General features: G+C 52.6%; 2 protein-coding genes across 6 annotated transcripts in view; one reads left to right on the top strand and one right to left on the bottom strand.

The window, feature by feature from the left end:
* Positions 1 to 274: 274 nt before the first annotated feature.
* LOC140369450 (E3 ubiquitin-protein ligase TRIM39-like) lies at positions 275 to 1,994 on the top strand. Its single transcript, XM_072456796.1, has 4 exons — positions 275 to 320; positions 730 to 1,504; positions 1,603 to 1,735; positions 1,779 to 1,994. Exons 1-4 carry the CDS (start codon positions 275 to 277, stop codon positions 1,992 to 1,994), a joined length of 1,170 nt encoding a protein of 389 aa, XP_072312897.1.
* Positions 1,995 to 2,090: 96 nt separating this feature from the next.
* LOC140368843 (uncharacterized) overlaps positions 2,091 to 21,511 on the bottom strand; it is a 37,485-nt gene continuing 18,064 nt past the window's right edge. For 2 of the 5 annotated variants that reach the window (XM_072455970.1, XM_072455971.1), the window contains exons 4-14: positions 14,782 to 14,964; positions 13,991 to 14,058; positions 13,532 to 13,756; positions 13,118 to 13,208; positions 8,898 to 8,967; positions 8,434 to 8,517; positions 8,164 to 8,329; positions 7,985 to 8,065; positions 5,754 to 5,840; positions 5,520 to 5,645; positions 2,091 to 3,413 (exon numbers count right to left, since the gene is read on the bottom strand). In XM_072455970.1, the coding sequence (XP_072312071.1) occupies positions 3,096 to 3,413; positions 5,520 to 5,645; positions 5,754 to 5,840; positions 7,985 to 8,065; positions 8,164 to 8,329; positions 8,434 to 8,517; positions 8,898 to 8,967; positions 13,118 to 13,208; positions 13,532 to 13,756; positions 13,991 to 14,058; positions 14,782 to 14,964 (1,499 nt within the window). In that variant the 3' untranslated portion in view covers positions 2,091 to 3,095. Of the gene's footprint in view, positions 3,414 to 3,859; positions 3,900 to 5,158; positions 5,259 to 5,519; positions 5,646 to 5,753; positions 5,841 to 7,984; positions 8,066 to 8,163; positions 8,330 to 8,433; positions 8,518 to 8,897; positions 8,968 to 13,117; positions 13,209 to 13,531; positions 13,757 to 13,990; positions 14,059 to 14,781; positions 14,965 to 21,511 lie in introns of all 5 variants that reach the window. The other 3 variants (XM_072455973.1, XM_072455974.1, XM_072455972.1) reach the window with 3 other exon arrangements.

Below are 21,511 nucleotides of genomic sequence, written 5' to 3'. Positions count from 1 at the left end.
TGTAACTGCTGTACTTTTATTATCATTGTACAATCGTTTCCTTTAAATCATGTTTGAAATGCAGTGTTGTGCCTGAACGCGTTCATTGAACGAAAGTTCATGAATATGTTCATAATTTTGATGAACATGAACTGAACGCACTGAACGGTTTTACTGCAGACGAACGATACTGTGAACGGCAGGTTCATCCTTTTTCATTTCGTTCAATAAAGTGTCACGAGTTCTAGAGATTTCCAGGCAAAAAACACACTGTTATGTCGCCCAATCAGAGCTTATGCCTGGCAAGTGTGAGAGCGCTGAAGTTGTAGAGGCCGATAACGGTACTGCACCGCGGTGCTGCACATGCGCATCAAAACAACAGACACCAGGACGCAACCTACCACTCACCTGAGTGTTATGATAATAATAATTTAGAAACATTATAGCATAATATTTAAAAAATCTGATCTACTTTCCCAACACTGTTGAAATGTTGTCATGACAACAATGTTTCAGACTCTTCTAGTTCAGTCTTCAGCACATTCTGTTGTTGTATTACTTTTAATGGCAGTTGGCAGCCAACGGGAAAAGGGGCATTTACCACCACTTTTCTTCTTGTCAACAGAACTCAACTGGAACTTTGCAAAATAAATATAGAATATCTTATCTTAAATGCTCTTTTCCCATCACAATAAGAGTTTTCACTTTGATGATGATTAGTCACTCTGTGATGTTGACCTTGTGTTTCAGACATGTCCTCTTCAAGTGAAAGGAGCTTTGAGGAGATGTTCCGGTGCTCCATCTGTCTGGAGGTGTTCTCTGAGCCAGTGTCCACTCCATGTGGACACAACTTCTGCAAACGCTGCATCTGTGCGGCCTGGGCCCCTGAGGGGCCCTGCACATGTCCTCTGTGTAACAGCAGCTATGACAGAAGACCTGAGATCAGCGTCAACTATTTGCTCTTGGAGATGGTCTCTCAGTTTAGGAGGTCCTCTCTGCCGCACATGGTGGAGGACATGAGGCTGAAGGTCCAGGAGATCCAGGGCTGTGTGGAGCTCAGTGACACAGAGGTCCACAGAGAGAGGGCTGTGGGGCTGCAGGCCTTCACTGATCTCATGCAGTCTGTTCAGAGCCTTCAGGACCGGTTCTTAGAGGAGCTGCAGGAGAAGCAGAGCCGGAGCCACAAACGAGCCCAGGAGCTGGTGCAGCAGCTGGAACAGGAGATCTGTGAGCTGGAGAAGAGCAGCACTGAGGAGGAGCGGCTCTCACGCTGTCAAGACCCCCTCCACTTTCTACAGAGCTGCCCTGCACTTACGCCCCCTGCTGGGCTGAAGGAGTGGAGCAGCCTGAGCTTTGAGCCGGAGACGTGTGAGGGCAGTGCAGCCCGGGCTCTGTCTGAGCTGGAGAAACATCTCTCTGAAGTGTCTTCAAGATTAGAACTACTGAGAGTGAAGCAGTTTGTGGTGGACGTCTGGATCCAGACACTGCAGCTCCAAGGCTCGTTCTGTCTGAAGATCTCAAACAGGTTCATCACACTGATGTGAAGAAGAAGCTCCCAGATTCTCCTCTCAGGTTTGATCGATATGTTAATGTTCTGGGAAAGCAGAGTTTCTCCTCAGGCAGGTTTTACTTTGAGGTTCAGGTCAAAGGGAAAACAGACTGGACTTTAGGAGTGGCCCAAGAGTCCATCAAGAGGAAGAGAAAGTTCTGTCTGTGTCCTGAAAATGGATTCTGGTGTATTGAGTTGATGAAAAAAGTACTTGGCTTGTACAGTTCCTCTTGTCCTTCTGCCTCTGCAGCGAGCTCCTCAGAAGGTCGGGGTGTTTGTGGACTATGGTGAGGGTCTGGTCTCCTTTTATGATGCAGATTCTGCAGATCTTCTCTTCTCCTTCAGCGGCTGCTGCTTCAGAGAGAAACTGTTTCCATATTTCTGTCCCGGTTTAAATGCTGGAGGTTCAAACTCTGCTCCTCTGGTCCTCACTGCAGTGGAGACTTTCAGAGGTCAAAGTGACTAAGAACAAGAATCACCTAGACCTGGTCTAAATCAGGCTTGGACCTTATTTAGTCCTGTTTAGTCCTGGTTTAGGTGTAAAAACTCAAGAGACGTTGAACCGGTTCCGTAATTAACTGTTTATTTCCTCTTTTTTCACAATAAATAGTGAATCCTGTTTAAATAAAGACATTTGAATAAGTTACAGTTCACACTTCTCGCTCTGTCATTTCAGCTTATTCTCTGTTCAAGTTAGAAGTTTGTTAAAGTTAAATCAAAGCATTTGTCGTTTTAAAGTCAGTTCTGAAACTTGAATCGGCTGTGGCGGCTGTGATTGGCTAGTGCCGGTCACATGACGTCAAACAGACAGGAAGTGAAAGCGTTTTTTGTTCAAGATGGCTGAAAACTGGAATATTTTACACATTTAATTTGTCAGATTTGTAGTTTCAGTTTAACCTCGTTTCAGTCCTGGTCCAGTCCTGGATTAGTCCTGGTTTAGACCTGGTTTAGACCTGGATTAGACCTGGATTAGACCTGGTTTAGACCTGGATTAGACCTGGATTAGACCTGGTTTAGACCTGGTTTAGTCCTGGTTTAGTCCTGGTTTAGTCCTGGTTTAGACCTGGTTTAGACCTGGTTTAGACCTGGATTAGACCTGGATTAGACCTGGTTTAGACCTGGTTTAGACCTGGTTTAGACCTGGATTAGACCTGGATTAGTCCTGGTTTAGACCTGGTTTAGTCCTGGTTTAGTACTGGTTTAGTCCTGGTTTAGTCCTGGTTTAGACCTGGTTTAGTCCTGGTTTAGTCCTGGTTTAGACCTGGTTTAGACCTGGTTTAGACCTGGATTAGACCTGGATTAGTCCTGGTTTAGACCTGGTTTAGTCCTGGTTTAGTCCTGGTTTAGTCCTGGTTTAGTCCTGGTTTAGTCCTGGTTTGTAGTTTATTCTAAGTTTTACTCTTTGAGACTCAAAATGTTTCATTTGTTTCAAAAGTTCGATTTTTCCTCCAGCCGCACTTCCTGTCTGTGTAGCCTACATTTCCCAGAAGTCATTGCACATTTCATCTGCATTAGCGTCGTTAGCTCGGCAGCCCATTTCCCATTGGTTTACATGGGGCGCGTGCTCTCAGTGAGTCTTTGGTTTGGGGAGACGGGAAACCAACGGCGACGGGCAGAAAGGGGCGGGGCCTGGCTTGCCTCTGCCCCCCGTAGACTGGGCGGGCTTACAGTTAGAGGCGGGGCTTGAGGAGGACGTGGACTTGAAGTGGGAGGAGCTAGGGAACATGAAGAGGCGGAGCTTGGAGGGAAGAGCCGTACGCTTGCCGCGGTCCTCTGCGGCGGCGATGGTCACGTGATCTGGGGGCGGGGCTTCAGAGGCAGAGGGGCTTCCTGATTGGTTGGTCAGTGCGTCCGGGAGACTCTGATTGGACTGAAGTATCGCAGGCTGAAACGAGACCAAAAACAAGATTATATTTGTTTTAAAGTTATTTTTAATATAATTTATGTCTCAAGTTCGTCATCGTCGTGATTAAATAAATAACTTGTCTCCATGGAGATGTTTGCACTGGAATGTCCCACAGTCTGGTATTAAACGTCTCTATCTCCATGGAGACAAGCGGGTGACATCCCCAGTTACAGGTTAGATCTGTGGAGAGGCAGATAAACGTGTTCAAAGATTCATTTCCAGTTTAATGCCACACTGAGGGACATTTCATGACTTACAAAGGGACATGGTGGACACGTTTAAAGCTCGACAGTGGAGTGTCACAGCTAACGGAACACTAAGTACCAGTCAGGTTTGTGGACAGGCGGCGAGAGCAACAGGACATTTAAATGAAGGGATAAAAGAGCAAACGAAATGAAAAGGTTGGAGTGAAAGGAGTTCAGTACCAGGCTGTGTCAGTGAAGTAGTGCACTAGCGTCTCCACTCCTGCAGGGGGCGCACAGCAGGGAAACACACAGGGAGAACGTTAGTCTGTTACAAAGAAAGAACTTCAGGAAACTCAGGGAGAACTAAAGATTAGGAAAAGTTATTCCGGCTTTGGCCCCTCTTTGGCCCCTCTTTGGCCCCTCTTTGGCCCCTCTTTGGCCCCTCTTTGGCCCCTCTTGGGCCCCTCTTGGGCCCCTCTTGGGCCCCTCTTTGGCCCCTCTTTGGCCCCTCTTTGGCCCCTCTTTGGCCCCTCTTTGGCCCCTCTTGAGCCCCTCTTGAGCCCCTCTCGAGCCCCCTCTCGAGCCCCTCTCGAGCCCCCTCTCGAGCCCCTCTCGAGCCCCGCTTTAGCCCCTCTTTAGCCCCTCTTTAGCCCCTCTTTAGCCCCTCTTTAGCCCCTCTTTAGCCCCTCTCGAGCCCCTCTCGAGCCCCTCTCGAGCCCCTCTCGAGCCCCTCTCGAGCCCCTCTCGAGCCCCTCTCGAGCCCCTCTCGAGCCCCGCTTTAGCCCCTCTTTAGCCCCTCTCGAGCCCCGCTTTAGCCCCTCTTTAGCCCCGCTTTAGCCCCTCTTTAGCCCCTCTCGAGCCCCTCTCGAGCCCCGCTTTAGCCCCTCTTTAGCCCCTCTTTAGCCCCTCTCGAGCCCCTCTCTAGCCCCTCTTTAGCCCCTCTTTAGCCCCTCTTTAGCCCCTCTTTAGCCCCTCTCGAGCCCCTCTTGAGCCCCTCTTTAGCCCCTCTCGAGCCCCCTCTCGAGCCCCTCTCGAGCCCCTCTCGAGCCCCGCTTTAGCCCCTCTTTAGCCCCTCTTTAGCCCCTCTCGAGCCCCTCTCGAGCCCCTCTCGAGCCCCTCTCGAGCCCCTCTCGAGCCCCGCTTTAGCCCCGCTTTAGCCCCTCTTTAGCCCCTCTCGAGCCCCTCTCGAGCCCCGCTTTAGCCCCTCTTTAGCCCCTCTTTAGCCCCTCTCGAGCCCCTCTCGAGCCCCCTCTCGAGCCCCGCTTTAGCCCCTCTTTAGCCCCTCTTTAGCCCCTCTTTAGCCCCTCTCGAGCCCCTCTCGAGCCCCTCTTGAGCCCCTCTCGAGCCCCTCTTGAGCCCCTCTTTAGCCCCTCTCGAGCCCCCTCTCGAGCCCCTCTCGAGCCCCTCTCGAGCCCCGCTTTAGCCCCTCTCGAGCCCCTCTCGAGCCCCTCTCGAGCCCCGCTTTAGCCCCGCTTTAGCCCCTCTTTAGCCCCTCTCGAGCCCCTCTTGAGCCCCTCTTGAGCCCTGGTCTTGACTCACGTTTGTTGGTGTGGCACAGGGATAGTCCTGCTTTAGTTCTGGGTCTAAAGGGACTGGATCTCTGGTACTGCCACGGAGGAGAGAGGGAGAGGACAGGAGCCTGGAGTTAAACCAGAGGAAAGAGTTAAACCAGAGGAAAGAGTGAAGAGAAGAAACCAAACACGTGGGAGAAAAAGAGAAATATTAGGTTAAAAACAGTGTTCTAAAGGCGTTCTAAGTGTTCTAAAGGCGTGCTAAGTGTTCTAAAGGCGTGCTAAGTGTTCTAAAGGCGTGCTAAGTGTTCTAAAGGCGTGCTAAGTGTTCTAAAGGCGTTCTAAGTGTTCTAAAGGCGTGCTAAGTGTTCTAAAGGCGTTCTTCTCACCGTGCTCTGGTTCCATGGCGTTTGAGATCCCGTGTTCTCCGTCTCTGTTTCTCTGGTCTGAGTCTGAACCTGGCTTTTCTCCACGTCGTGACAGTGACACCTCCTGGACACGGCCGGGACTGCGCTCTGAGGAGGAAAAGACTCATTTAGGACTATTCTATACAAACTGTATAATATGTGAAGTACACAAATACAGAAGTACTCCTTCAGACTGTAGTACTTGTATTTAAATACCAGCTGTTGTGAGAGCTCTGCGATGGTCCGGTCTCTGTTCCTCACTTCCTCTCGCAGATGAAGCACTTCCTGTAGCAGCACCTCCACCTGAGCAGCAGAGGATCATGGGAAACGTAGTTAAACTATTGGCAACAGTAGTCCCGGTCCCGTCCGGTCCCGTCCGGTCCCGGTCCCGTCCCGTCCCGGTCCCGTCCCGTCCCCGTCCCGTCCCCGTCCGGTCCCGGGACGTCCCGTCCCCGTCCGGTCCCGTCCCGGGACGTCCCGTCCGGTCCCGGTCCCGTCCCGGGACGTCCCGGTCCCGGTCCCGTCCCGGTCCCGTCCCGGTCCCGGGACGTCCCGGTCCCGGTCCCGTCCCCGGGACGTCCCGGTCCCGGTCCCGGTCCCGTCCCCGGGACGTCCCGGTCCCGGTCCCGGTCCCGTCCCCGGGACGTCCCGGTCCCGGTCCCGGTCCCGTCCCCGGGACGTCCCGGTCCCGGTCCCGTCCCGGTCCCGTCCCGGTCCCGGGACGTCCCGGTCCCGGTCCCGTCCCCGGGACGTCCCGGTCCCGGTCCCGGTCCCGTCCCCGTCCCGTCCCCGTCCGGTCCCGGGACGTCCCGTCCCCGTCCGGTCCCGGGACGTCCCGTCCGGTCCCGGGACGTCCCGTCCGGTCCCGGTCCCGTCCCGGGACGTCCCGGTCCCGGTCCCGGGACGTCCCGGTCCCGGTCCCGGTCCCGTCCCCGGGACGTCCCGGTCCCGGTCCCGGTCCCGGTCCCGTCCCCGGGACGTCCCGGTCCCGGTCCCGTCCCCGGGACATCCCGGTCCCGGTCCCGGGACGTCCCGGTCCCGTCCCGGTCCCGTCCCGGTCCCGGTCGGTCCCGTCCGGTCCCGGTCGGTCGGTCCCGGTCGGTCCCGGTCGGTCCCGGTCGGTCCCGTCCGGTCCGGTCCCGTCCGGTCCGGTCCCGTCCGGTCGGTCCCGGTCGGTCCCGTCCGGTCCCGGTCGGTCCCGTCCGGTCCCGGTCCCGTCCGGTCCGGTCCCGGTCCCGTCCGGTCCCGGTCGGTCCGAGTCCCGTCCCGTCCGGTCCCGGTCGGTCCGGTCCCGTCCGGTCCCGGTCGGTCCGGTCCGGTCCCGGTCCCGTCCGGTCCCGGTCGGTCCGAGTCCCGTCCCGTCCCGGTCCCGTCCGGTCCGGTCCCGTCCGGTCCCGGTCGGTCCGAGTCCCGTCCCGTCCCGGTCCCGTCCGGTCCCGTCCGGTCCCGTCCCGTCCCGGTCCCGTCCGGTCCCGTCCGGTCCCGTCCGGTCCCGGTCGGTCCGAGTCCCGTCCCGTCCCGGTCCCGTCCGGTCCCGTCCGGTCCCGTCCGGTCCCGGTCGGTCCGAGTCCCGTCCCGTCCCGGTCCCGTCCGGTCCCGTCCGGTCCCGTCCGGTCCCGGTCCCGTCCGGTCCCGGTCCCGGTCCCGGTCCCGTCCGGTCCCGTCCGGTCCCGTCCGGTCCCGTCCCGTCCGGTCCCGTCCGGTCCCGTCCGGTCCCGTCCGGTCCCGTCCGGTCCCGGTCCCGGTCCCGTCCGGTCCCGTCCGGTCCCGTCCCGGTCCCGTCCGGTCCCGGTCCCGGTCCCGTCCGGTCCCGGTCCCGTCCGGGTCCCGTCCGGGTCCCGTCCCGGTCCCGTCCGGGTCCCGTCCGGTCCCGGTCCCGTCCGGGTCCCGTCCGGGTCCCGTCCCGGTCCCGTCCGGGTTCCGTCCCGGTCCGGTCCGGGTCCCGTCCGGTCCGGTCCCGGTCCAGTCCCGGTCCCGTCCCGGTCCAGTCCCGGTCCCGTCACGGTCCAGTCCCGGTCGGTCCCGTCCGGTCCAGTCCCGTCCGGTCCAGTCCCGGTCGGTCCCGTCCGGTCCAGTCCCGGTCGGTCCGGTCCCGGTCCCGGTCGGTCCCGTCCGGTCCCGGTCCCGGTCGGTCCCGGTCGGTCCCGTCCGGTCCCGGTCCCGGTCGGTCCCGTCCGGTCCAGTCCCGGTCGGTCCCGTCCGGTCCCGGTCCCGGTCGGTCCCGTCCGGTCCCGGTCCCGGTCCCGGTCGGTCCCGTCCGGTCCCGTCCGGTCCCGGTCCCGGTCCCGGTCGGTCCCGTCCGGTCCCGGTTCCAGTCCCGGTCCCGTCCCGTCACGGTCCAGTCCCGGTCCCGTCCCGTCACGGTCCTGTCACGGTCCCGTCACGGTCCAGTCCCGGTCCCGGTCCGGTCCAGTCCCGGTCCAGTCCCGTCCTGGTCCAGCTCTGACCTGGGTCTCAGTCCCGTCGGAGGACGACTCGCTCTCTGGACTCAGAGTGTCTGTGGTCAGAGTGTCTTCATCTTCGTCCTCCTGAAAAACATCAGATTGATTGAACTCTTTCTGACCCGAGCGGCTTTAGCTCTTTATTTGAGACATGAGAAGATTCAGTTTCACATCGAGATTCTGACCTGCAGCAGGAGGACGACCTGCAGATGTTCCAGCTGAGACCTGAGCGCCGAGCAGTCTTCCACGAGCTCCTCCACATCCAGACCCAGACCAGGACCCAGACCAGGACCCAGACCAGGACCCAGACCAGGACCCAGACCAGGACCCAGACCAGGACACGACTTCAGACTGAGAGAGAAACAGAGTTTACACTTCAATCATGTGATGTTGTGATATTTGGATGTTGTGATGTTGTGATGTTGTGATGTTTGGTGCTTTGTAGATGTTCTGACCCGAGACACAGATCCAGACTCAGCTCAGAGTCTTTCCTCTCGTTCCGCCGCTCCTCGCTCGCCGCTCGGTCCGCGCGAAACTCGCTGACAACAACAAAGGAGAAGGAAGAGTTTAGGGGGCAGCGCACGTTAGAGGCGGAGCCTGTAGGCTGTAGGCGGAGCCTGTAGGCGGAGCCTGTAGGCTGTAGGTGGAGCCTGTAGGCTGTAGGTGGAGCCTGTAGGCGGAGCCTGTAGGCTGTAGGCGGAGCCTGTAGGCTGTAGGTGGAGCCTGTAGGCGGAGCCTGTAGGCTGTAGGCGGAGCCTGTAGGCTGTAGGTGGAGCCTGTAGGCTGTAGGTGGAGCCTGTAGGCGGAGCCTGTAGGCTGTAGGCGGAGCCTGTAGGCTGTAGGTGGAGCCTGTAGGCGGAGCCTGTAGGCGGAGCCTGTAGGCTGTAGGCGGAGCCTGTAGGCTGTAGGCGGAGCTCACCTGTCCGTGTCGTTGTGAGTTCCCCAACACAGCTGCCTCCTCCTCCACTCGGCCATGTACGAGCCGCCATCTGAACGACAAATATGGAATTAAAACGCACGCTCGGCCGTCTCCCGCGGCAACACTTGGGGTTCGGCTCCATCTACTGGCTGCAGCAGGAACTACAGACGCTCAGAACAGTTTGAATAAGGCTGTGTTTGTGACGTTAGAACAGAACACGGTTTCCTTTAAGACGACGGAAGCATTTTGTAAAACTGTGTTAACTTTGAGCAGACGACTGTGTGATAAGTGTATTTACTGTGTGATAAGTGTATTTACTGTGTGATAAGTGTATTTACTGTGTGATAAGTGTATTTACTGTGTGATAAGTGTATTTACTGTGTGATAAGTGTATTTACTGTGTGATAAGTGTATTTACAGTGTGATGAGTGTATTTACTGTGTGATAAGTGTATTTACAGTGTGATGAGTGTATTTACTGTGTGATAAGTGTATTTACTGTGTGTATTTACTGTGTGATAAGTGTATTTACTGTGTGTATTTACTGTGTAATAAGTGTATTTACTGTGTGTATTTACAGTGTGATAAGTGTATTTACAGTGTGATAAGTGTATTTACTGTGTGATAAGTGTATTTACAGTGTGATAAGTGTATTTACAGTGTGATAAGTGTATTTACTGTGTGATAAGTGTATTTACAGTGTGATAAGTGTATTTACAGTGTGATAAGTGTATTTACTGTGTGATAAGTGTATTTACAGTGTGATAAGTGTATTTACTGTGTGATAAGTGTATTTACTGTGTGATAAGTGTATTTACTGTGTGATAAGTGTATTTACTGTGTGATAAGTGTATTTACAGTGTGATAAGTGTATTTACAGTGTGATAAGTGTATTTACAGTGTGATAAGTGTATTTACTGTGTGATAAGTGTATTTACAGTGTGATAAGTGTATTTACTGTGTGATAAGTGTATTTACTGTGTGATAAGTGTATTTACTGTGTGATAAGTGTATAAGTGTATTTACAGTGTGATAAGTGTATTTACTGTGTGATGAGTGTATTTACTGTGTGATGAGTGTATTTACTGTGTGATGAGTGTATTTACTGTGTGATGAGTGTATTTACTGTGTGAGGGCCTCACGCTGCATAACACAGGCTCATGTTTCTATACTAAATATTATCAAACTTTAAACTCTAAAGAGTTAAATCTGCACTTTAAAGATTTAAAACTACACTCTAAAAACAAACTGTACTCTAAAGACTAAAACTGTGATAAACGGATGATGATGTGACGATGACAATGATAATGACAATGATGATAATAAAGATAATGACGATAATGACAATAATGATGACAATAATGACGATAATGATGACGATAATGACGATAATGATGACGATAATGACGATAATGATGACGATAATGACGACAATGACGACGATAATGACGACGATAATGACGACGATAATGACGATAATGACGACGATAATGACGACGATAATGACGACGATAATGACGATAATGACGACGATAATGACGACAACGACGACGATAATGACGATAACGACGACGATAATGACGACAACGACGACGATAATGACGACAACGACGACGATAATGACGACAACGACGACGATAATGACGACAACGACGACAATAATGACGACAACGACGACGATAATGACGACAACGACGACGATAATGACGATAACGACGACGATAATGACGACAACGACGACGATAATGACGACAACGACGACAATAATGACGACAACGACGACGATAATGACGATAACGACGACAATAATGACGATAACGACGACAATGATGACGATAACAATGATGATAATAATGACAATGATGACGATAACAATGATGATAATAATGACAATGATGACGATAACAATGATGATAATAATGACAATGATGACGATAACAATGATGATAATAATGACAATGATGACGATAACAATGATGATAATAATGACAATGATGACGATAACAATGATGATAATAATGACAATGATGACGATAACAATGATGATAATAATGACAATGACGATGATAATAATGAAGATGACGATGATAATAATGACGATGACGATGATAATAATGACGACGACGACGACGACGACGACGACGACGACGATGATAATGATAATAATGATGATAATAATGACAATGATGATGATAATAATGATGATAATAATGATGATAATTATAATGATAATAATGATGATAATGATGATAATAATGATAATGACAATGATGATGATAATAATGACAATGATAATAATGACAAATATAGCCGCAAGCGGCAATGATCGGCCCTCGCTACGCCGCCGCCACGCCGCAAGAGGAGGGGGCGCTAACGCGCCCCAATTGTCCTTTTATTACGCCTACTGCTGAATCTGTGACGCTGTCACATCTTCTCCCCTTTGTTTTACCATCAAAAAGCAATTTTATTTTGAATTCTTGGCAAAATGTGCGGCACAGACACCGTGACTCTTTGAATAAAAATGTGGATAACTTTTGATGGTCCACCCCTGAAGATGAGTCTCACCAAATTTCAGGTTAATATATCTAACGCCCTAAGAGGAGTTTGTGAAAGTATAAAGTGTAAACATGTTCTGGCGATTTCCCCATTGGAATAACATGGAAGGTTTCGGTCATCGTTACGGCAACGCCATAACAATTATGACATGGGTCTCATTGACGTTTTTGATGGGGATGCCAAAATTGAGTTGTGTGTCAAATTTCATATAATTTCGCAAAACTAAATATTTAACCTCCATATAAAATCTGTAGGGGGCGCTGTGGCTCCAAATTAATTTATTTCACTTCAAGTAGGTTTAGGGCAAAGAGTTTAACAACTGATTCTAATTTGACGCAATTCGGACTTTATCTGCGCAAACGGCAGAAATGTTAAATTTGGGAGATTTCTGAAATTCTTGCTACAGTTTGCGGCTTCGCCGCACAGAGACCGTGACAGGTATCAATGTAATTTGGATAACTTTTGATGTCCCACTCCTCAGTAGCATTTTCACCAAATTTCAGCTTTTTAGGGCCAACGCCCTGGGAGGAGTTCGTAAAAGTACGACGTTTGGAAAAACTCCGAAGTCATGTTTAGCCATTTTTGAAGCAATATGGCCGACATTTGGTTGGGCGGACGGCGTTGCCGTAATAATATTTTTTACTTCTCTTGTCACCATCTATCTCTGCGCCAAATTTCATGATTCTACGATCAGATTTTTTTTGGGTCATTTCCCATCTCTCAATGCATTTTTGGTACATTTGGGGGCGCTGACGCGCCAATTTTTTTTATTTTAGAAAAGGGAAATAGCCAGAATGTAGAGAGGCACGATTTTTAGAGGTGTGCAAATTTTTGTGACTTTTCGTCAATGTTCACTGGGTGAAAAATAGGGGGGTTGGTCCCGAGAAGAAGAAGAAAGAAAGAAAGAAAGAATAATATTCCGATACGAAAACAATGTTTCCCATTTTTCAAATATCATAAACTATACATTTTCGGAAAGCGCTCGCGCTTTCCTACCTCATGGTGTGGGTCCCTGGTCACTGACGGGTACTTTCGTTAATTTTGAGTGGGCTCCGCCCACTTTGTGTTTTTGGCCCTCTATACAGTAATAATGTTCAAATTTGCATTACATGCTTATATGCACGGAACATGCAAGAGATGGGGAACGTATTCGTGAGCTACTTAGCGCAAATGAGTGCTTTATATGGGGATGACGACCGCTTCGCGGTCGTCATCTCAATGTAAAGTGCTCGTTTAGTGCGAACTTTTGCACGGGCTTCGCCCGTTTACAACGGTAATGTTCCATTTTCCTACTACTAATTAGTATGCACGGGGCGTGCATGAGTGAAGGAGTGCGTTAGTGAGTGTTTGGAAGTGGGCGAGCGCTTCGCGCTCGATTTCGTGCGCACTACGTGCGCACTTTCGCAGCCGTGCTTCGCACGGCCTTACGAGATTAATAGGCCTCTCGCCAGCTTGTGGCGCTCGGGCCTAATGATGATGATAATAATGATGATAATAATGATAATTATAATGATAATAATGATGATAATGATGATAATAATGATAATGACAATGATGATGATAATAATGACAATGATGATGATGATAATGATGATAATGATGATAATAATGATAATAATGATAATAATGATAATAATGATGATAATGATAATAAAGGAGTTGTACCGCTGGTGAGGGAGTGATCTTCAGGGAAATCCACGTCCAACATCAGGTCGTCTTCATCCAAGTCGCAGGACTCCAGGTCGTTTAACACGTCCTGAAACGGTGAATGTGTTTATCAGAATAATAATGATAAATATAGTCGTGTCTGTCTAATGTTAATGTTCGTCTGGATTAGAAGCTTCAGTCACATATTTACACCTTTATGTGCTTAAAATGTCTTTAAAATGTACAACAGAATCTCTGTGTGGGAGGAGCCTGTCTCTGTGGGAGGAGCCTGTCTCTGTGGGAGGAGCTAATCACTGTGAGGAGGAGGGGCTAATCACTGTGAGGAGGAGGGGCTAATCACTGTGAGGAGGAGGGGCTCAGTGTTCAGTGGAAATGGGCGTTCAGAGCGGCGGGAGGGCATCTGACACTTACGATGCTGCTGACGTCCGAGTGCAGACTTCCCACGCACAGAGACGGGCTCCGGTCCGGCTTGTGCTGGCCCCGGGCCCCGTTCTGTCCTCCGGAGTGAGTCCGGAGCGAGGCCAGAGGAGGCGGGATCTGGACGGCGCCGCCCAGTGGCTCCACCTCCTCGTCCCACAGGAACGTCCCTCCAGAGCCACAGCTGTCTGAAGGAGACAGGTCCAGGGACGAGCCGCACTGAGGGAGCCAAGAAGACCTGGTTTAGACCCGGTTTAGACCCGGTTTAGACCCGGTTTAGTCCCGGTTTAGTCCCGGTTTAGTCCCGGTTTAGTCCCGGTTTAGTCCCGGTTTAGACCCGGTTTAGACCTGGTTTAGTCCCGGTTTAAAGGTCCAGAACTGTAGAAATGATACAGAACATAAAGAGTTTTCCTCATATTTCACATGAACAAACAAACTTCCTGTGACACTGACCTGACTGTGACAGTCCAGCTGACTCCGCCTCCTGCGAGAGAGTCTCCTCAAGGCCTGGTCCCCGTCTGCTGAAGGACACACAGGGTTTAACCACACCAGGACTAAACCAGGACTAAACCAGGACTAAACCAGGACTAAACCGGGACTAAACCAGGACTAAACCAGGACATGTCTGAGTTTGTCATGTGTGGTGGAGCGGTGTCCATAACCTAAACGGGATACTTTGCTGACCGTCTTGAACTCTTAAAGGACACTTGTCTTTGACTAAGGTCACGTGCTATAACGTCTGACTCATTCTTTGATTTTCCATTTGGAACCGGTATTTTGAGCTGCAGTTGGTTTATACGTCTTGCTTTTTACTTTCTTTAGTACAATAAACATTTATAACTCAATTCTCTTTGTCAATTGTGTTCTTCCCGATCCCTGACCTCCAGGAGCTGTTCCTGACCTTCTGTGACCAGTGTCCTCCATGTGTAACACAAACATGTGGGACAGTCCACAGTGAGCATGCAGCATGTGTCCTGCAGGGGGCAGTGTGACTTCAGACAGTCCACAGTGAGCATGCAGCATGTGTCCTGCAGGGGGCAGTGTGACTTCAGACAGTCCACAGTGAGCATGCAGCATGTGTCCTGCAGGGGGCAGTGTGTGATGTCACTTCAGACACGTGTGTCTCAGTTCTAGTTTTCCAACACAACATGGAACTGGACGCTGGTCACCACAGGTTACCGTGGCGACAGCGACAACACATTTTCACAGTTTTACTGACTTTACTAGAACCATGTGGTCCTGACCTCCCGTGAGTCGGATGTGGTTCCAGTCCAGCCTGTCGTCCAGGAAACACAGATCTGCTGCCGTGGAGACGCCGTTGACAACCATCCTTCCCTCGTCGTCGTCATGGAAACGGGATCGGTCCAGACCTGAGTCGTCGTCGTCGTTCTGAGCGCAGGAGATCAGCAGCGCTCCGCCGCCGTTTCCTTCAAGCGGAACCAAAAGAACTGACTTTAGTGTCGGCTTGAATGCACCTATGAACACGTTAAACTCCGCCCCATTTACGTGTGAGTGGAACGTGACGTGGAACGTGACGTGACGTGGAACGTGACGTGGAACGTGACGTGGAACGTGACGTGGAACATGACGTGGAACATGACGTGACGTGGAACGTGACGTGGAACATGACGTGGAACATGACGTGACGTGGAACGTGACGTGGAACATGACGTGACGTGGAACGTGACGTGGAACGTGACATGGAACATGACGTGACGTGGAACGTGACGTGGAACATGACGTGGAACGTGACGTGGAACATGACGTGGAACGTGACGTGACGTGGAACGTGACGTGGAACATGACGTGACGTGGAACGTGACGTGGAACGTGACGTGGAACATGACGTGACGTGGAACGTGACGTGGAACATGACGTGACATGGAACGTGACGTGGAACGTGACGTGGAACGTGACGTGACGTGGAACGTGACGTGGAACATGACGTGACGTGGAACGTGACGTGGAACGTGACGTGGAACATGACGTGACGTGGAACGTGACGTGGAACATGACGTGACATGGAACGTGACGTGGAACGTGACGTGGAACGTGACGTGGAACGTGACGTGGAACGTGACGTGGAACATGACGTGACGTGGAACGTGACGTGGAACATGACGTGACGTGGAACGTGACGTGGAACATGACGTGACGTGGAACGTGACGTGGAACATGACGTGGAACATGACGTGACGTGGAACGTGACGTGGAACGTGACGTGGAACGTGACGTGACGTGGAACGTGACGTGGAACGTGACGTGACGTGGAACGTGACGTGGAACGTGACGTGACGTGGAACGTGACGTGGAACATGACGTGACATGGAACGTGACGTGGAACGTGACGTGGAACGTGACGTGGAACGTGACGTGGAACATGACGTGACGTGGAACGTGACGTGGAACATGACGTGACGTGGAACGTGACGTGGAACATGACGTGACGTGGAACGTGACGTGGAACGTGACGTGGAACGTGACGTGGAACATGACGTGACGTGGAACGTGACGTGGAACATGACGTGACGTGGAACGTGACGTGGAACATGACGTGACGTGGAACGTGACGTGGAACATGACGTGGAACATGACGTGACGTGGAACGTGACGTGGAACGTGACGTGGAACGTGACGTGACGTGGAACGTGACGTGGAACGTGACGTGACGTGGAACGTGACGTGGAACGTGACGTGACGTGGAACGTGACGTGGAACATGACGTGACATGGAACGTGACGTGGAACGTGACGTGGAACGTGACGTGGAACGTGACGTGGAACATGACGTGACGTGGAACGTGACGTGGAACATGACGTGACGTGGAACGTGACGTGGAACATGACGTGACGTGGAACGTGACGTGGAACATGACGTGGAACATGACGTGACGTGGAACGTGACGTGGAACGTGACGTGGAACGTGACGTGACGTGGAACGTGACGTGGAACATGACGTGGAACATGACGTGACGTGGAACGTGACGTGGAACGTGACGTGGAACGTGACGTGGAACGTGACGTGGAACATGACGTGACGTGGAACGTGACGTGGAACATGACGTGGAACATGACGTGGAACATGACGTGACGTGGAACGTGACGTGGAACATGACGTGGAACATGACGTGACGTGGAACGTGACGTGGAACATGACGTGACGTGGAACGTGACGTGGAACGTGACATGGAACATGACGTGACGTGGAACGTGACGTGGAACATGACGTGGAACGTGACGTGGAACATGACGTGGAACGTGACGTGACGTGGAACGTGACGTGGAACATGACGTGACGTGGAACGTGACGTGGAACGTGACGTGGAACATGACGTGACGTGGAACGTGACGTGGAACATGACGTGACATGGAACGTGACGTGGAACGTGACGTGACGTGGAACGTGACGTGGAACATGACGTGACGTGGAACGTGACGTGGAACGTGACGTGGAACATGACGTGACGTGGAACGTGACGTGGAACATGACGTGACATGGAACGTGACGTGGAACGTGACGTGGAACGTGACGTGGAACGTGACGTGGAACGTGACGTGGAACATGACGTGACGTGGAACGTGACGTGGAACATGACGTGACGTGGAACGTGACGTGGAACATGACGTGACGTGGAACGTGACGTGGAACATGACGTGGAACATGACGTGACGTGGAACGTGACGTGGAACATGACGTGGAACATGACGTGACGTGGAACGTGACGTGGAACGTGACGTGGAACGTGACGTGACGTGGAACGTGACGTGGAACGTGACGTGACGTGGAACGTGACGTGGAACATGACGTGACGTGGAACGTGACGTGGAACATGACGTGACGTGGAACGTGACGTGGAACGTGACGTGGAACGTGACGTGGAACATGACGTGACGTGGAACGTGACGTGGAACATGACGTGACGTGGAACGTGACGTGGAACATGACGTGACGTGGAACGTGACGTGGAACATGACGTGGAACATGACGTGACGTGGAACGTGACGTGGAACGTGACGTGGAACGTGACGTGACGTGGAACGTGACGTGGAACGTGACGTGGAACATGACGTGGAACATGACGTGACGTGGAACGTGACGTGGAACGTGACGTGGAACGTGACGTGGAACGTGACGTGGAACATGACGTGACGTGGAACGTGACGTGGAACGTGACGTGGAACATGACGTGACGTGTGACGTGGAACGTGACGTGGAACATGACGTGACGTGGAACGTGACGTGGAACGTGACGCGAAACATGACGCGGAACATGACGTGGAACATGACGTGGAACATGACGTGACGTGGAACATGACGTGACGTGGAACGTGACGTGGAACGTGACGTGACGTGGAACGTGACGTGGAACGTGACGTGGAACATGACGTGACGTGTGACGTGGAACGTGACATGGAACATGACGTGACGTGGAACGTGACGTGAAACATGACGTGGAACATGACGTGACGTGGAACATGACGTGACGTGGAACATGACGTGACGTGGAACGTGACGTGGAACATGACGTGACGTGGAACGTGACGTGGAACGTGACGTGGAACATGACGTGGAACGTGACGTGGAACGTGACGTGGAACAAGACGTGACGTGGAATGTGACGTGGAACGTGACGTGGAACGTGACGTGGAACATGACGTGACGTGGAACGTGACGTGGAACATGACGTGACGTGGAACGTGACGTGGAACGTGACGTGGAACATGACGTGACGTGGAACGTGACGTGGAACGTGACGTGGAACGTGACGTGGAACGTGACGTGGAACATGACGTGACGTGGAACGTGACGTGGAACATGACGTGACGTGGAACGTGACGTGGAACATGACGTGACGTGGAACGTGACGTGGAACGTGACGTGGAACATGACGTGGAACACGACGTGACGTGGAACGTGACGTGGAACGTGACGTGGAACGTGACGTGGAACATGACGTGGAACATGACGTGACGTGGAACGTGACGTGGAACGTGACGTGGAACGTGACGTGGAACGTGACGTGACGTGGAACGTGACGTGGAACATGACGTGGAACATGACATGACGTGGAACGTGACGTGGAACGTGACGTGGAACGTGACGTGGAACGTGACGTGGAACATGACGTGACGTGTGACGTGGAACGTGACGTGGAACGTGACGTGGAACATGACGTGACGTGGAACGTGACGTGGAACGTGACGCGAAACATGACGTGGAACATGACGTGGAACATGACGTGACGTGGAACATGACGTGACGTGGAACGTGACGTGGAACGTGACGTGACGTGGAACGTGACGTGGAACATGACGTGACGTGTGACGTGGAACGTGACATGGAACATGACGTGACGTGGAACGTGACGTGGAACGTGACGTGGAACGTGACGTGAAACATGACGTGGAACATGACGTGGAACATGACGTGACGTGGAACATGACGTGGAACATGACGTGACGTGGAACGTGACGTGGAACATGACGTGACGTGGAACGTGACGTGGAACATGACGTGGAACATGACGTGGAACATGACGTGACGTGGAACGTGACGTGGAACGTGACGTGGAACATGACGTGGAACATGACGTGACGTGGAACGTGACGTGGAACATGACGTGACGTGGAACGTGACGTGGAACATGACGTGACGTGTGACGTGGAACGTGACGTGGAACATGACGTGACGTGTGACGTGGAACGTGACGTGGAACATGACGTGACGTGGAACGTGACGTGGAATATGACGTGACGTGGAACGTGACGTGGAACGTGACGCGAAACATGACGTGGAACATGACGCGGAACATGACGTGACGTGGAACGTGACGTGGAACATGACGTGGAACGTGACGTGGAACGTGACGTGGAACATGACGTGGAACATGACGTGACGTGGAACGTGACGTGGAACGTGACGTGGAACATGACGTGACGTGTGACTTGGAACGTGACGTGGAACATGACGTGGAACGTGACGTGGAACGTGACGCGAAACATGACGTGGAACATGACGCGGAACATGACGTGGAACATGACGTGGAACATGACGTGACGTGGAACATGACGTGACGTGGAACGTGACGTGGAACGTGACGTGACGTGGAACGTGACGTGGAACGTGACGTGGAACGTGACGTGACGTGAGACGTGGAACATGACGTGGAACATGACGTGACGTGGAACGTGACGTGGAACGTGACGTGGAACATGACGTGGAACATGACGTGACGTGGAACGTGACGTGGAACGTGACGTGGAACGTGACGTGACGTGGAACGTGACGTGGAACATGACGTGACGTGGAACGTGACGTGGAACGTGACGTGGAACGTGACGTGGAACGTGACGTGGAACGTGACGTGGAACATGACGTGACGTGGAACGTGACGTGGAACATGACGTGACGTGTGACGTGGAACGTGACGTGGAACATGACGTGACGTGGAACGTGACGTGGAACGTGACGTGAAACATGACGTGGAACATGACGTGACGTGGAACATGACGTGGAACGTGACGTGACGTGGAACGTGACGTGGAACGTGACGTGGAACGTGACGTGGAACATGACGTGACGTGGAACGTGACATGGAACATGACGTGACGTGGAACGTGACATGGAACATGACGTGACGTGGAACGTGACGTGAAACATGACGTGGAACATGACGTGGAACATGACGTGGAACATGACGTGACGTGGAACGTGACGTGGAACATGACGTGACGTGGAACGTGACGTGGAACGTGACGTGGAACATGACGTGGAACATGACGTGGAACATGACGTGACGTGGAACGTGACGTGGAACGTGACGTGGAACATGACGTGGAACATGACGTGACGTGGAACGTGACGTGGAACGTGACGTGGAACGTGACGTGGAACGTGACGTGGAACATGACGTGACGTGGAACGTGACGTGGAACATGACGTGGAACGTGACGTGGAACGTGACGTGGAACGTGACGTGGAACGTGACGTGGAACATGACGTGGAACATGACGTGACGTGGAACGTGACGTGGAACGTGACGTGGAACATGACGTGACGTGTGACGTGGAACGTGACGTGGAACATGACGTGACGTGGAACGTGACGTGGAACGTGACGCGAAACATGACGTGGAACATGACGCGGAACATGACGTGGAACATGACGTGGAACATGACGTGACGTGGAACATGACGTGACGTGGAACGTGACGTGGAACGTGACGTGACGTGGAACGTGACGTGGAACGTGACGTGGAACGTGACATGGAACATGACGTGACGTGGAACGTGACGTGAAACATGACGTGGAACATGACGTGACGTGGAACATGACGTGACGTGGAACATGACGTGACGTGGAACGTGACGTGGAACGTGACGTGGAACATGACGTGACGTGGAACGTGACGTGGAACGTGACGTGGAACATGACGTGGAACGTGACGTGGAACGTGACGTGGAACATGACGTGACGTGGAACGTGACGTGGAACGTGACGTGGAACGTGACGTGGAACGTGACGTGACGTGGAACGTGACGTGGAACATGACGTGACGTGGAACGTGACGTGGAACATGACGTGACGTGGAACGTGACGTGGAACGTGACGTGGAACATGACGTGACGTGGAACGTGACGTGGAACGTGACGTGGAACGTGACGTGGAACATGACGTGACGTGGAACGTGACGTGGAACATGACGTGAATGGAACGTGACGTGGAACATGACGTGACGTGGAACGTGACGTGGAACATGACGTGGAACACGACGTGAAGTGGAACGTGACGTGGAACGTGACGTGGAACGTGACGTGGAACATGACGTGACGTGGAACGTGACGTGGAACGTGACGTGGAACGTGACGTGGAACGTGACGTGGAACGTGACGTGGAACATGACGTGGAACATGACATGACGTGGAACGTGACGTGGAACGTGACGTGGAACGTGACGTGGAACGTGACGTGGA

This window comes from Eucyclogobius newberryi, unplaced genomic scaffold (assembly GCF_026437365.1).
Source record: "Eucyclogobius newberryi isolate DKJ021-1_F unplaced genomic scaffold, fEucNew1.0.hap1 SCAF_20, whole genome shotgun sequence".
NCBI lineage: Eukaryota > Metazoa > Chordata > Actinopteri > Gobiiformes > Gobiidae > Eucyclogobius > Eucyclogobius newberryi.
This window is presented reverse-complemented; position numbering and strand designations above follow the sequence as displayed.